Here is a 14,819-nt window from a genome sequence, read left to right as displayed (position 1 = left end):
ATCAGAAGGAAATATATTTTCTGAATGAAATCATAGCAAAGAGAAAAGAAACAGGAGCAAAACCATTTGAAAATTGATTCGCACCAGCTAATTAGCATATTCAAAAGGTGAATGAAAAAATAATTAACTACTTCGTTGGAAGCACTACTGTAAATGGCAGAGGAAATGATGTGTTCTTCAGTGGAAGCAGCATAACCCAATCTTCATTTGAGAATTGTGGTTCAACAACTCAAACAAAAAGAGTGTGGAATCAAGGAACTGCTTACAATGAAACTTTCAATGGCTGGCTCCCCCTCATCGCCCAGAACAAAATTGCTGCCAACAATGGAACGGATGCTAATGTGTGTGGTAGACACCAAAAGACCACATGTGCCGCCATCGAATATGCATTCAACGGCTTCATTTCCCTCCTCAAAGAAGCATCCCTCACCCTCTTCACCTCAACATTTGTTCCTCTTCAAGCACTCACCTTCAGTGCGATTGATTCCAAAATCACAGGAAATGACACAGATTCCACCAGCATCGCCTCCAGTAGTATTCCTCAACCATCTTCTTCTTCTTCTTCTTCTTCTTTTTCATCATCATCTTCTTCTGCTGCTGCTGCTTATGCTTTTTCTCAAAAATCTTTTTCCTTTCCCCTCTCGTCCTTCCATTCATCTCATTCGTCTTCCCATTCTCGCCTATTCCCTTTTCGGTGGTATGTTTTCAACATCAGAAAAATGTGCGAACAATTGCTTCATTTTTTTGCTTGAATGAAGTTCATTCGCACGACTTTAATGCTTTCATCATCATCTCAAACTTCTCCCCATTTATCGAAAGATTGTTCCATTTCACATTCCTCCTCTTCATCGTTTTCTTCCTCATATTAATCATAAGCCGCTTCTCCAAATAACACATCCACTGAATTATCTCCCTTATCTCCTTCTTCGCTATCACAATTTTCGTCTTTTTTTTCCTCCTCTTCTTCTGCTTCTTCTGCTTCTTCTGCTTCTTCTGCTTCTTCTGCTTCTTCTGCTTCTTCTGTTTCCACTTCGTTGAATGTTGGATTTCCAGCAACCTCTATCCCGATTTCAAGTACTCAGACGAAGAATTCTTCATCCTCTTCTTCGTCTGTTTCACTGCTGAGTGTTCCAACTTCCGCACTCGGCAGATCACTCAAAAAAAGCAACAGGGAAAAAGCGCTTGCTGCCTTCAAGCGGACAGTCTGCATGAAAACACACACAGGCTCAAGGATTGCTTTACCGGAGTTCAAATCAGAAGTGCTGGGACTGACAAACAAGATGGGTGGAATCAGCAATAACAGCAATAACAATAATAACAGCAAGAAGAAGAAGCTATTACGTGTGGGGATGGAGCAAGTGCCGCTGAATATTCCACACGGAAGGCCACCGAAGATGAAGAGGAAGCGGATGATTACCGCGATGGGGTTGAATCTGCAGGGGAAGAAGAGTGAAGGAGGAGCAAGTGCAAATGTGACTGTACAGTATTCGAGGTGTTTGGAGTCAGCAGCCGCGGCATTGGAGAGTTAGAGGAAGCTTGGAAACAAAGAGAAAGTGAAAGAAGATGAGAAGGGAAAAAGGAAAAAGGAGAAAGGAAAAAGATAAGAAAAGAAATATTTCTGTGTTTGACGAGCTTCCTCCAGATGAATTGGAGTTTTGAAGGCAAAAAGGTGAAAAGCGGAGAGGATAAGCGAGCGTGAAAGGAAAGGAAAATTGAAATGAAAAGCATTCCTATCAAAGACAAGTCCGACGATGAGTTCGTATGATGTGCTGAGTGAGCTGCTTTCGAGAGAGCTGGAGCTGCAAGGTGTGACAGAAGGCAGCATCGCCTTTGACTCTTTTAAGTCTGATATGAGTGAGAAAAGTGGAAGAAGCAGAAGTGACACCGATAAGAATGAATATGGCGAGGAAGTGGATGATGATGAGGAGGAGGAGGAAGAAGAAGACGTGGAGTTAGACAGGATCCTCAGTGCAAAGATATTTTTGACAAGCACACGGGCAAATCGGCAGACACAGAAAAAGAGCAGATCTGTTTTTGAATATGACACCTCATCCACATTCAACTCTGCAAAAATGAGAGAAAACAGCTCAGTCGAAACAACATTCAAAGCAGCTGAGATGAAAGAGAGACAGAAGAAGGAGGCAGTTACGAAGTTTGAAGGAGAACACACTGAAACTGACACATGGAAGGATCATTCCAACAATCAATCCAGCCGATTTTAGACTTTATGCAAATCTCGTGCAGGAAGAGGAAAGCAAGGCAAAGAAACAAAAAAGAAAGATGTGGCCGAGAGGGAAAGGGAAGAACATGTTCTGTTTGATTCGAAATGAAGAGAGGAAAGAGTGAGTGAACGGAGCAGGTGCAGCAGACACTGAAGAAGCAGAAGAAGACAGTGAAGATGATAACAATGACGACAGCGATGATAGTTACGTCAGCTGTGATGAAGACAGTTTGGATATAACACGATCTGCTGATACATCAAATGCCGATGAAACATCAAAGACAACAGAAAGAGAAGAAGACTTAACTTCACGCCCTGCCCTGCGCTTCACTCCCAAGCAGCGAAAGACGCTTTCATCTGAATCCCAAAAGAGCAATCAGAAGAAGTCCCGTGTAACTTTCTCACCCACTCCGACCATCTTTAGCGGAGAGCTCAGTCCGATTTATCTGCAGTTTTCCTTTACTTCAGTTAAGTCCACAAAGGAAAACAATGCGAAAGAAGAAGATGAGAATGCAATTGGCTCAGACGGAGGCAGAGAAGCGCTGCAGAGCCCGCGCAGAAGACACAGCAATCACAGTTTATTGCATATTTCTGTATCACGAAGGCATCTTGTCTTGTCTGCCATCAAAGCAGCATTCGAAAGAACAACTCAGACACATCTCAGAGCAGCTGCGGAAAATGGGTTTGCGATAACTTCTTCTTCTGCAAGTGTGTCTTGTTAGACGGCATGCCAATGCAAATGGAGAAGATAGAGGAGGAGGAGCAGATGACCTTGGGAACAATTCTGTGTTTGGGGAGAAAAACAAACAGAAGACAGGGCCGAAGAAGCTGTTTGTGAGGTTGATGAACAGATTGGGCAGGATGAAGGCGCTTCTTCGCTTCACTCTCTCGGAAAGGCACTCTTTCATCTTTTCAACCAGCTTTGGTCACCTCAGCTTCCAAAGCAAACAACCATTCCTTCTTCGTATGCCGGGACAACAGGGGGAATATTGGCAAATGATGCGAACTCGTTTCTGAGCCTGTTGTGTGGAACGAGGCTGTTCAGCTTGGGAGGAGAAGATACTGTGAGAGATGCACAACTGGTGGAGAACATGAGAAATGAGATGAATGTGTGGAGATGAGAAGGAAGGACAGCTGTTGAAGGAGGGGACGAGGCAAGATGCACAGTTGAGCTGTTCTGAGAAGAGAGGGGAATCTTCAGCACTATTCCTGATGTGCAGAACATGATCAATAGAAAGAATGATGAAAATAATTTCTCTTTGAATGCAGTGGAAAGAGAGTCATATGCAATCAATGCGAATATTCTGCTTGACCCACTTTTGTTTCCTTCGTCTGTCTTTTTCGAAGACCAACAACTTCTGCTGTCTGCCTCAGAAAATGCAATTTTTGATACTCCGCCGAGAATAGCATGCGTCCCATCCATCGGTGAAACTCTATTCGAACTGACAGATTCAACACACACAAGGTTGCTCCGCTGCACGTTGAACAGCCACATAAAGAAGAGCAGCCTTCGATTCTGCCTTTTTCTCTCAAATTTTTGTGGGAGCCTCTTGTCAACATGTGCCCACTCCCGCTTTCTCATTTGCTCACTTCAATCGTCCGCACTCTGCCTTCAAAGCTGCTTTCAGCATCTTTCATATCATCTTCGTGTTTTCAATACCTTCTCTGTTCACCTCCTTCGTCGCTTCTATTTCCATTTCTCAGTCCATACCATCCTTCAGCACAACGCCTTCCATCATCTCATACTCCACGCAGCCACTCAGCCCTTCTGCCGCATCATCCAATCGCCTGCTGCTTCGTCTGCTAGCAACACGCACTTCACTCAATGCTATCGTCACCGCTACTCTCTTGCTGATGGTGAAGAAGGACTTGCCCCACACAAAATATCAGCTATATTCGAGACACACTATGACCAGAAACCTTCCTCTTCTCCTTCGATGTCTATTTCTGCCTCTCTCATCCAGCGATTGAAGGTTGTTGGAGCTGCATAATCACAACAAGCCACACCTTCCGCTTTTGCTTCTATCCAGCAAACATCTGAGTCTCAGTCAACTTCATTGGCATCGAATGTTGCAACAAACGCACAGGATATGAATGGATCTTCAAATTCTGCTGCTTATGAAGCTAATACAACTTCTGTTGGCATGCGATAAATGCATCAGGAACAGCAAGTGGACGAGGAGGAGAACTTCCCAATCAGATAAAGAAAGACTAATTCTCAGCAATTCTTCCACATCAGCTTCAGACAAGCGTCACCTCCTCTCAGTTACCTCTCTCTTCTCTTTCGCAATCTCCCTCTCCTTTTCCCTCTTCTCCGTCATTCACATCAAAAAATTCTCCATCCTTAGTTTTCCTCCCTTTTCCTTCGACTCATTCTCTCCCACTTCAGAGTCGTGAACGGGTATCTTTTTCTTTTTCTTTTCTCCCCCATCTGGAGCAATTCCTGAGAATTATACGACATGAAGTCTATTTTTTCAAAGTTCTTTCTTTTTTTCAAAGGATATTCTTTCATCTTCACCTGCAACTGTCCTCCTTGCTCTGCTTTTGTTACAGCTACCATCTGATTCATCATCGTAGTCATCATCATCTTCTTCTTCTTCTGATCGTATTTCTTCATTTTTTGCATCTTCATAAGTGATAATAGCAGAAATAAAAAAGAATGGAATTTATGAAGAAATCATCTTCTTCAAAAAATGAAAAGAAAATTATTTGGTGAATGAAGAGAAGAAAGATAAAGAGAAAGATAAATTTATTAAAAAACAGAATATTATGAATGGAATTTGGATTTAAAAAATTGAAGAGATTTTAAAAGAAAAAAGGATAATATGGAAAAGGAGAGAAGTTGGAAGAGAAGACTTCAACGAGCAGTAAAAGAAAGCTAATACGGAGAAATAATCAATTGTTATTTATCTTTATCATTCCGTCTGCTGCTTCTTTTTCATGGGTGTCCTTAAGCACAGCAACAAACAGCAGGGAAGGGATGTAAGATGCGATGCTTCGGAGAGCTAATCGATGGATGAGAAGCCACTTGGAAGTGCCACAGAGTGCGCAGTCGCTTTGTCAAAGCGAGGCAATGTTAATCTCACAGAAGTCAGAGCTGATGATGATGCTGCAGGCAAAGGTGACATTCGGGACAGGCTGATCTGTTGCAAGTGAACAAGCAGCTGTCGACATGCACACAGTTGTTCACCTCTGAGCTGGTCGAAAAAAATGGTGGTGAAGAAGGAGTACATCATGCTGAAGAAGCTTATTGACTTATTTAAAACAGAAAGATGAAAATAACAACACTGAAACCTCCAAAGGCGAGATCCGTGTCGATGAGATGCTCAACGAAGAAGCTGATGCTATTATTGAAAAACCAGCAGAGGCTAGGCAGGACGTAGTGTGGAGAGGTTGGCGTGGGAGAGGAAGAGGGAGGAAGCGGGGAGAGCACGAATAGCAGGGCAGGAGAGGTGGATGGAATGGACAGATATCCTGGAGAGGCGAAGGGTAACTGTGCAAGCACAAATGAGCATTGAGCTGAAGTGGATTGGATGTTTTGGAGAGGAAAAGAGGGAGGAGAACACAGAGAGGGATCCGTCGAGGAAGGAGAAGATGGAAGAGTGAGCAGATGCGAATGAGGAGTGAAGGAGAAGTGGCAGTGGGTGGTGATGCAGGTGTTGAGAAAGGCGACAACAGCAGAGCATCTGAGGAGGCAGAAAACTGGATGACATATAATTGATGAGAAGGAGATAGAGAGAATCAGAGGAGAAACGAAGAGAGAAAGATAAAATGAATATGTTTATGCGATAGAAGCTTTTTAAGTGGAAAAAGCAAAAATTGACGAGTTTCTTTTCATTTTTTAATAGGGCTATAATTTTACCTTGACCTTTTTTCTTTATCTTGACCTTTTTCTTTTTTATTAAACTTTCAGCTATACACAAGTTTGTGATAAATAAAAAATAACCAGAAATGTTTGAAATGTTTTTATTTCCTTATTCTGTATTTTTTTTTCAATATTTCATTTTTTACAAAAAGATTGAGGATTATAATAATTTTATGTTTTGATCGTTGACTTGCTGCTTTTCCAGCGAATATTTTTTATCAGAAGTTTTAAGCTTTCATATCATAAAACATCGTTTATTTTTTATATAATTTAGTTGTTTTAAACTTTCTCAATTTGTTTTTTTAACACTTTTTCTTATTTCACACATTTTTTTAAAAAACACAATTTAAGAGACATGCATCCATTTGTTTTTAAATTTATTGAAATGATAAATAAGCATTATTAAAATAAAACGATTCGTATATGTAAAAATTATTATTTGTTTGTATATGTTTAATAATTTGAATAACAAAAAAATTATATCCACTTGCTTTTTTGTTCAAGTTTTTGAGAAGTTCTTTTTCATTTCAATGCTTAATACAAATGAACGATAAATAAGACTTTATTTATTTTTTTCGTTTTTATAAAATTTGACACAAACACTTGTTTATATAAAAAACAGTGTTTTAAGCAAAAACAGTGAAATGAGAAAAAAAGGTCAAAAATATAATTGAAAATGTTGAAAACAAGTAAAAATTGTAATATAGGAATGTGGAATGCTGATGTTGTGGCTTTAAACGTTCGATTTGAAATAAACGCTTCACAGCCAGCAAGTCTTTGATCTGGTTCCTTAAATTATAAAAAATTTAAAGAATTATTTGAATATAATAATTTCAAAATTTTTTTCAACAGAATTCTGAAAAACAAAAATATCAAGAAGTCAATTTATTTTGTTTTTATTTTTAGCCTTTTTTCAAATCAAAAAAGCAAAAATAAGTTTCAAAAAAAAAAGGGTTGAGATAAAATTTTGAGGTCAAGATAAAATTTGCACCCTATTTTCTTTATTTATCTTAAACTTTGTTTGATATTTAGATAATAATTAAATATTTCTAAGATTACTTGTTTTCAAACAAACTTATCAACAAACAGTTGATTACTTGATGAGTGTCTTATGTAACTATTATATTTTTGCGTAAGTGTTAATGTGAATTGATAAAATTCAACAAATGTTTTAAGATCTACAATATTTATTTAAAAATTTCTTTGCAATAACGTCACGAAATTAATTTTTATATAAAAAATTAATTGATAAAGTATTGTTTTTATTGTTTTTATGTTTTCCAAACCAGTGAACTTTTGTTTTATTCTATTTATTGAATTATAGATATTTTCAGATAATTTTTTATGTTTTTTTCAAAATATGAAATAAAAACAATTGGAAACAAATTAAAATCAACAAATAATTAATAATAACAACATATTAAACTATATTTTCATGTATTTTCAAATAAAATTAATCTTTTCAACCCCACCCTTAATGAAAAATTATTATGATCAAACTTCGTAATTATTTATGATACAGTCTGTAACAAAAAAATGTTGATCTGTCCTTTTTTAATGTTGAGCATCCCGCAATAAATATAAAATAAATTTCCCACATTCGCCTTTCGTCATTATTAACATTTTCACAACATGGAAAATATTCTATTATTGGATGCTAGAACGGTCGAAAAGAGAAAGAAAATAATAGAATCAGTTCCAAGCGTTTCAGAGTTCAGAGTTAGTGCAGTTTCTTTGCCTGCTGTTCATCCTTTGGAAGAACGAATTCATCAAACTATAAAAATGAGAGCAGCAATGAGAGCAGAGGAAGAAAGAAGAAAGAAAATAGAAGATCTGAGAAATGTTGGAATTCATGAGAATCAAAAAATAAAAAATCCTAATACTAATGCAACTGATGCGAAAAGAAGGAAGTTATCTAATCTTTTTCAAATCCATGGTCAGGAGAAGAGCAAAACATGGTACGCGAATGAGTGCACATTAACAACAATTACTACAGCCAGGTACTTATCGAAATTAAAGGCGGGAAGAGACATTACACTTCCACTACATCAAAAAGGCAGAAAGAAAAAGGTCGAAAACGAACAATATCAATCAGTTATTCGAGAAAAAATGAAGCAGAATCCTTTGAATACAGTGAGGAAAATAGCATCAGAATTGTCAAATCATGGAAGCCCGATTGGAAAATCAACTATTTACCGTATTCTTACAGAAAAAAATAAAGAGACCCAAAAATATCCAATCTTTTTCTTCAAAAGAATAACAAAGAGAGAAGCAGCGGCAAATACTGAAGAAAACAAAATACTCCGAATTAAATTTATTGAAAAACTTAACAATTATCAAATGGATGGTGAAATGGTGTTTTATATAGATGAAACATCTTGGAATGTGGAATGCGTAAGAAAATACGGATGGTCCCCAGTTGGAGAGAAGGTTCTAATTCCTCCTCCGCCCGTTCATCAGTCCCTAACGGCAATCACATTTATATCCCAATCAGGAATGGGATATTCAGAAGTTGTCAGGGGGTCAATTAATCATGAAGTCTTTGAGGCATACATCAAAAGATTTTTGCTATCAATTAAAGTTAATGGATCATCGGTAATTATGATGGACAACGCTTCAATTCATCATCTTAACACAAACGCAATTATTACGGAAGCCGGCCATCATGTGCTATGCAATGCCGCATATTCACCTATACTGAATCCAACAGAAAACGTTTTTGGTTTTTGGAAAAAGAGAGCTGAAGAAAGCTCTTTCATCTGGAAAGGAGAAAACCATTTTATTACCGTGCTTGTTGAGTCCTTCAAAGATATTACGGAAAGAGAAGTGCAAAGAACAATAGCAAATGTTGAGAATGAAATTTGGCCACTGGTTTTGGAAAAGAAAGACCTTTAACCTTAACGTTACACTTATTTATTCATGCTTCATTTATGTCCGATAGAATGATTTAATTTGAGTTTATATTTGTTGTTTTAATATCTCAAATCATTTTGTTTATATGGGTGATTTTTTTTGATATCATAAAAAATTCCGACGTTTGATCAAAAAATTTTTTCATTAAGGGTGGTGTTGATAAGAAAAAAGAAAGTGATGATCTCACAAATATTTGGCTCTTATTATTATTGCTTTTATTTATTTGTTGATTTCAATTTGTTTCCAATTGTTTTTATTTCATATTTTGAAAAAAACATAAAAAGTTATTCAAAAAATATCGAAACTTCAATAAACAGAGCAAAATATTAGTTATCTTGCTTGAAAAGCATAATAATGATTGTTTCAAAACTCGATAAATCAATTTCTTTAATGAAAAATTTGAATTAATGTTATTGAAAAGAAATTAAAAAATTGCTGATGAAGATCATTAAACTTTAGTAAAAAATGAACAATTTTCAAAATTACACATAGAAAAATATGATAGTTATACAAGACATTTATTGGATAAACAACAATTTATAATGAATTATTATTAAAATACAATTAATTCTTTGTAGAAGTTTTCTAAATAAATTGATCAAAGTTAAAAAAATAACTAAGAAAAAATTAAGAAAATGAGAAGAAATACGAAAATTTCTGTTTTTTTCACTTAAAAATGTTTTGCTTAACAGCAATTCTCTTTTATTCTCCATCATCCACATCTTACGCATAGACTTGCTTGAAAGCTGAGTTTATCTTTTATCTGGCTGTTCATTTTCCATACAGACTCTGCAAACACTCCTTTCGTTTGCGATGATTGAAGAAGAAGCAGGGTGTATACTCATTTAAACAACTCCATCTTCGCTGTCTCCTTGCCTGGACTATTTCTCCACATCTCTTCTATATCCACTTTTGCAGTACTTGTATCCTTTCAATTCATTTTCACTTTGTCCATTGATTCTTCACTCATGGCAGTTTTCCCGTCTGCTCTGACCGACTCAACTGCTTTGAGGCAACCTGAATCAGAATCAAGAACAGTATTAAGATGAGAATGTGCAAACAAGGCCACATTACGCTCTTATGCAAGGGGCCAGCTCTTATGTGAAATGCTGAGAGCGAATGTGCAATGGAATGTGCTGTTGAGACGTGTGTGTTCACCATCTATGTGAGCGATATGTCGACCGAAGAAAACGACCTCTTTAAAGACTGCATCGTCTCCGCTAAAGCTCCTCCAATCCCTGTCTCCGTTCTCAACGTCCGCTTCGTCTTGAGCGACGCCTTCCGAGGAAAGGAACTCTTTCTCCGGAGCTCCTATATCCCAGCCTAAATCGATGAGTCCCTCTTTTCCATCGAGTTCACCCAACCTTCTCTTGCTGCGAGCACATCCAATTGAAGCTCTGATTCCTCTCACACCGATCACGATCACGACTTTAACATCCTGCCCTTCATTTCTTTTCTTCCGCACCCACAGGATATTCCTCTGCAAAGACACAGACTCCTCCACCAAGCTATGCTACTCACAGCTAGGCCTCTATTTCTCCTTCTCCGCAATTTTTATCCATATCTTCCTCCAAAATTGCCTATCCAATATTCGAATTTGGTCTAACTCGAAAAATCGTGTTTTTGTTCACTTTGTATTTTCCCGCTCGCTGATATTGCATTAAACAACAACTGCATCCTCATCTCATTCCACTCCTCTTTCCACTCCTCCTTTGCTTCAATCAACTTCTGAGTCTTTTGCATTTTCGACGGATTCCTCCAGACATCTTCCTAATTATTTTCTCTCTCAGAATAGCACATCCACTTCTTTCAGTACGATCTTTTCTCTCTTATTTCAATATCTTCTTCGGCACTTCACAGCCTTGCACGTGCTTGACATTGGATTTGGCAACTCCGTTGAAAATCTCTCGCAACAGATCTCTCCATTAAAGCAGACAGCGCTATTCTTCTTATTCAACGTCAAATTTGTCATGAAGCTCCCTTAGAATGATGAATTCCTTCTTCATTAACATCTTGCTCTCCAAGATCAGCAGTTGCGCGCATGCCGACAACTGTGAGTTAACAAACAACAGCCTTGCCGTTTGGAATTACCACTTCTCCCACAGCAACTTCGTCTGCTCCGATGCCGGTGGACTCAACATCGCTTTCATGAATCCGCTTGTAACATATGCACAGTTGTTCAGCACAATTCACTGTCACTCAAATACATCGCCTATGGTCCGGATGTTCCTGCTTCCAAGCATTTTCAGATTGCAAAATATCTTCTTCCCAAGAACAGCACTTAAAAAAAGCCGCAAGAATGAAAATATTTGAGCAAAAAGAGAAAAAGAGGTGTTGGAAATGTTCTGTGCTCAGAGCGACTTCAGTAAGAGCTAATAAGAGTCTGTTACAGAAGATGAAGGAGTTGGTGGCTTCTCCGGAGTTCCAACAAGAACAGAAGGGGCTGACAATTGTGTGTGTGGAAACAATTAAAGGAGGAGTAGCAAAGGTTGAGGAGGCTGTGATGTTTTGAGTGTGCAGCTGGGCAGATGAGAGTGTGTTGTCGAACGAGTAAAATGTCTGCTGCTGTTCATCATCATTTTCATCACCTCCTTCTTCTCTTCCCCTGTCCTTCCTCCTCCTATCTATTACAGCCTGTGGAAGCCTTGTGTCTAATGCATCAATTTGTGATGTACAAAACTCGTCTTTCTCCTTCTTCTTCGTCTTCGCCTTTGGCTCTTCCTGCTGTCTCCCTTTCCTCTGCTCTGCGCTCAATTTGCTTCTGAAATCCGCCTTCCTTGCCTCATCCATTTGAACTTGAACTTCTCTCTCTTCGCTTCTTGGCGGTATCATAAAGCGAGCAGATGAACGTAATGTGCCTGTCAGCTCCTTCCCTCTTCCACCACCATTTCTCGTGATATGCCCATTCACCTCATTCACCTTATTTAGCACAGCCGGAGCGCGGAAGCCTACCAAGTGCTGAAGCAGAGCGGAATACGCCTCTGGGGAATAAGAAAACAGTTCAAATGCACATTCAGCGAAGCCACAGAATGCATTGATGGTGGTGATGATGATGATAAGAATAAAGAAAAAGGAGGAGGCGATGGTGGAGAAGAAGCTGATGATGAATGGAACACAATAAAGCAGAAAACAACGATTTCAAAGCGGGAAGAGGACGAGGAATGAGAGAAAGAAGGAACCGAGGGTTGCCGAAATCCTGGAGCAAATTCCAAAGAAGACGCAGAATCAGAAGAAGTTCACAATTTCTTCTCAGGTGGCAGAGGTTTAGATGAGATCTTCATAACTCTTAACGTATCCTTTGCATCGTCTGCATCCTACGGAGCAGAGCAGCAGAGGCCAAAGTGATAACACAATTCAGCCAGCGCTGTGCGATGGTGCGTGTCCAGAGGAGAAGTGGCAACCGTTGAAATGTTCAAAGCACGACAGACACTGGGAGGTGGAGTTGATGGCTTATCGTAAGTGGGGTTGGGGGAAAATAAGATGAAGAAGAAGAAGAAAAAAAAAAAAAGAAGAAGAAGAAGAGGTTGAAGAAGAGGAAGAGGAAGAGGAAGGAGAAAGATATTGAGTGAATGAAGAATTGGAAGAGGAAGAGGAAGAGGAAGAGGAAGAGGAAGAGGAAGAAGTTGAAGAAGATGATGATGATGAACTCTAATATTGTAGCAAAGAAAAAGAGAAGGTCGAACCAAATTCTTTCCCATCTTAAACATAAACAATTATGAAACCAGCGATTCTTGCGCTGCACATCAGACAACTTCCATTCTCTTCCACACCTTTGACGTCTTTCATCTTATTTTTATTACCATTTCCAACTTCCTCTTCCTCCTCTTCTTTTTCTTCCGTGACTGCGTTCACAATTTTGGATAAATTTTCATCCAACAGCTTCACCAAACCAGAAGAACAACCTTCTTTAACTTGAGATGTGCTTGGTTTATTAATTCTTGCTGATATTGCACAAAAAAGCTGAAAAATATGGCTTTTTCTTATTGTTCAGCGACTGAGTTGTCACATCCAGGTGATTTTTTATCAACGCACTGAGAATCTGCATCAGATCTTTGTGGCTTATTACAGTGGGTTTGTGCTTTCTTCTTCTTCTTCTTCTTTCTCTTCTTCTTTTATTCATTTCATCTATCCTTTTGACGAAAAAAATTTTTGTATCTTTCTTTCACTTCTTTTCCTTTCTTTTCAACTTTTCCGCTTTCAACATTCATCTCTCCTTCTCTCTCATTCTCAATCTCGTTATTCTCCATTCCTATGTCAAAATCAAATCCATCAACAACGTTAACTTCAGCCTCCTCTTTTTCTGTATTCATTCTGCTATTGACTTCATCCATTCCTCCTTCAAAAGTCTCTTTCTCACTCTTCACATTTACCGCATCTTTTTCCATTTCATTCTTCTCCTTAACCTCCAACCCACATCAACAATCGTACTCCATCTCCAATTGTGAATCCTTTGTGATTAACAGATTGTTTTCTTCCACTCTTTTCCGTCCTTCTGAATCGCCTTACAACGACCAGATCATTTCACACGTTTGTAATATCTCTCACATTGCCGTTTCGCACAGAACCACAGCAGCTGTCGTTAACCGAATTATTCTCATTTCGCCTATTTAAATAAGATCCAGCAGCAGCAGTCAGAATAACTTGAACAGCATGAGGAAGAAACGCAGAAGATTACTCAAGGGAAATGAACGATCCTCACACAACCGCCGTTGATTACGCAAGATGTTTCAGGAAAAAGATGCAGAAGAAGAGGAAGAAGAAGATGACGAATAACACCAAACAGTCACAACGTTCAGCCAGCCTTCAAATTCGTGCTCGTTGTTGGGGAACTGGATGCGCTCAAGCTGTTTCACGCACATCTCAGTGAGAACTCAGAGCTTCACGCATATCTCAGAAGGTCCGGCCATATCTTTTCCTTCTATGAAAACTGCCCAGACGAATGAACAAAAAGAAGATAAAGGATATTCGCTTAAGACAAAAGCAGTCGAACATTGCTCGTTTTTTTTCAGCGCGTGTAGCAGACAATTTTTGAGTGCACCCCAGGCTTCCAGCTAGTGTTGCTTTGAAGAGTAGTAGAGAAGCGTGATCATCATCATAAAGAAGACAGAGAGAGGAGACAAGCTGCTGCTACAGTGAGGAGGAATAGAGGCAGGAGGAGGATGCAGAACCGGGCTCCGAGGAAACAGTAGATGCTGTTGATAATAATGATGCAAAAGGCAACGCATTTTATGCTGTTGCATTCTCTTTCGATGTTTGAGCGAGTAACTCATCGAGCGGCTCAGGGCTTTCATGCCATGCAAACGGCACAGTCAACTCAACCTCTTGCAGATTGGAAGATTCTGCAATGAGCTTGTGGATTGTTGTCTCAACGCTTCTCTTTTCGAATCTACAACTTATTCTAATTCTTTTTTGGGGCTCTGAAGAAATGACAGAGGGTTCCGTGTCAGTCAGGCAAGGCTCATTTGAAACAGAACGTTGTATCGCAGTCATTTCGTCATATGGGCTCATGAACACTCTTTCGTGATCGTAGAAATTGTAGACCCGATCAGAAATCGCGTATGAACACAAACTTGATTTGAGTGCAAAATATGAAGTTTGTCTTTCGAATTCTGCTTTCCCCTTTACCAACTGAGAAAAATCAACGCGCTTTATTTCGCTCTGCAAGAAGCACACAGTCTCCAGCAGCTGCCCTTCCAGTAAAATTCCTTTGACGCTTTTCTCTTTGGATTGATCCTCCTGTCGTACGCAGATATGCCTATAGCCTCTGCGGTTTTTGAGTATGCTCCCTTAAAAAATGTTGGAATAAAAAAAATTGAAAAA

The 14,819-nt window shown here is 38.9% G+C and overlaps 5 protein-coding genes across 5 annotated transcripts; 4 read left to right on the top strand and 1 right to left on the bottom strand.

Moving 5' to 3' along the window:
- Nucleotides 1–267: 267 nt before the first annotated feature.
- MONOS_11553 (uncharacterized protein) lies at nt 268–1,529 on the top strand (the record flags this gene model as incomplete). Its single annotated transcript, XM_067864093.1, has 2 exons — nt 268–697; nt 877–1,529. The coding sequence occupies 2 exons, from the start codon at nt 268–270 to the stop codon at nt 1,527–1,529; spliced, it is 1,083 nt and encodes a 360-aa protein (XP_067721697.1).
- Nucleotides 1,530–1,751: 222 nt separating this feature from the next.
- On the top strand, nt 1,752–4,212 carry MONOS_11552 (uncharacterized protein; the record flags this gene model as incomplete). The annotated part of the gene is made up of 4 exons (XM_067864092.1): nt 1,752–2,152; nt 2,436–2,929; nt 3,032–3,330; nt 3,943–4,212. 4 exons carry the CDS (start codon nt 1,752–1,754, stop codon nt 4,210–4,212), a joined length of 1,464 nt encoding a protein of 487 aa, XP_067721696.1.
- Nucleotides 4,213–5,233: 1,021 nt separating this feature from the next.
- Nucleotides 5,234–5,660, top strand: MONOS_11551 (uncharacterized protein; the record flags this gene model as incomplete). The annotated part of the gene is made up of 2 exons (XM_067864091.1): nt 5,234–5,342; nt 5,524–5,660. The coding sequence occupies 2 exons, from the start codon at nt 5,234–5,236 to the stop codon at nt 5,658–5,660; spliced, it is 246 nt and encodes an 81-aa protein (XP_067721695.1).
- Nucleotides 5,661–8,426: 2,766 nt separating this feature from the next.
- On the top strand, nt 8,427–8,981 carry MONOS_16233 (putative DDE superfamily endonuclease; the record flags this gene model as incomplete). The annotated part of the gene is made up of 1 exon (XM_067869145.1): nt 8,427–8,981. One exon carries the CDS (start codon nt 8,427–8,429, stop codon nt 8,979–8,981), a length of 555 nt encoding a protein of 184 aa, XP_067721694.1.
- Nucleotides 8,982–10,077: 1,096 nt separating this feature from the next.
- MONOS_16234 (uncharacterized protein) lies at nt 10,078–13,203 on the bottom strand (the record flags this gene model as incomplete). The annotated part of the gene is made up of 5 exons (XM_067869146.1): nt 10,078–10,479; nt 11,067–11,156; nt 11,448–12,096; nt 12,318–12,647; nt 13,166–13,203. 5 exons carry the CDS (start codon nt 13,201–13,203, stop codon nt 10,078–10,080), a joined length of 1,509 nt encoding a protein of 502 aa, XP_067721693.1.
- Between the last annotated feature and the right edge of the window lie 1,616 nt (nt 13,204–14,819).

This window comes from Monocercomonoides exilis (assembly GCF_001643675.1).
Source record: "Monocercomonoides exilis strain PA203 chromosome Unknown scaffold45-810774, whole genome shotgun sequence".
NCBI lineage: Eukaryota > Preaxostyla > Oxymonadida > Polymastigidae > Monocercomonoides > Monocercomonoides exilis.
This window is presented reverse-complemented; position numbering and strand designations above follow the sequence as displayed.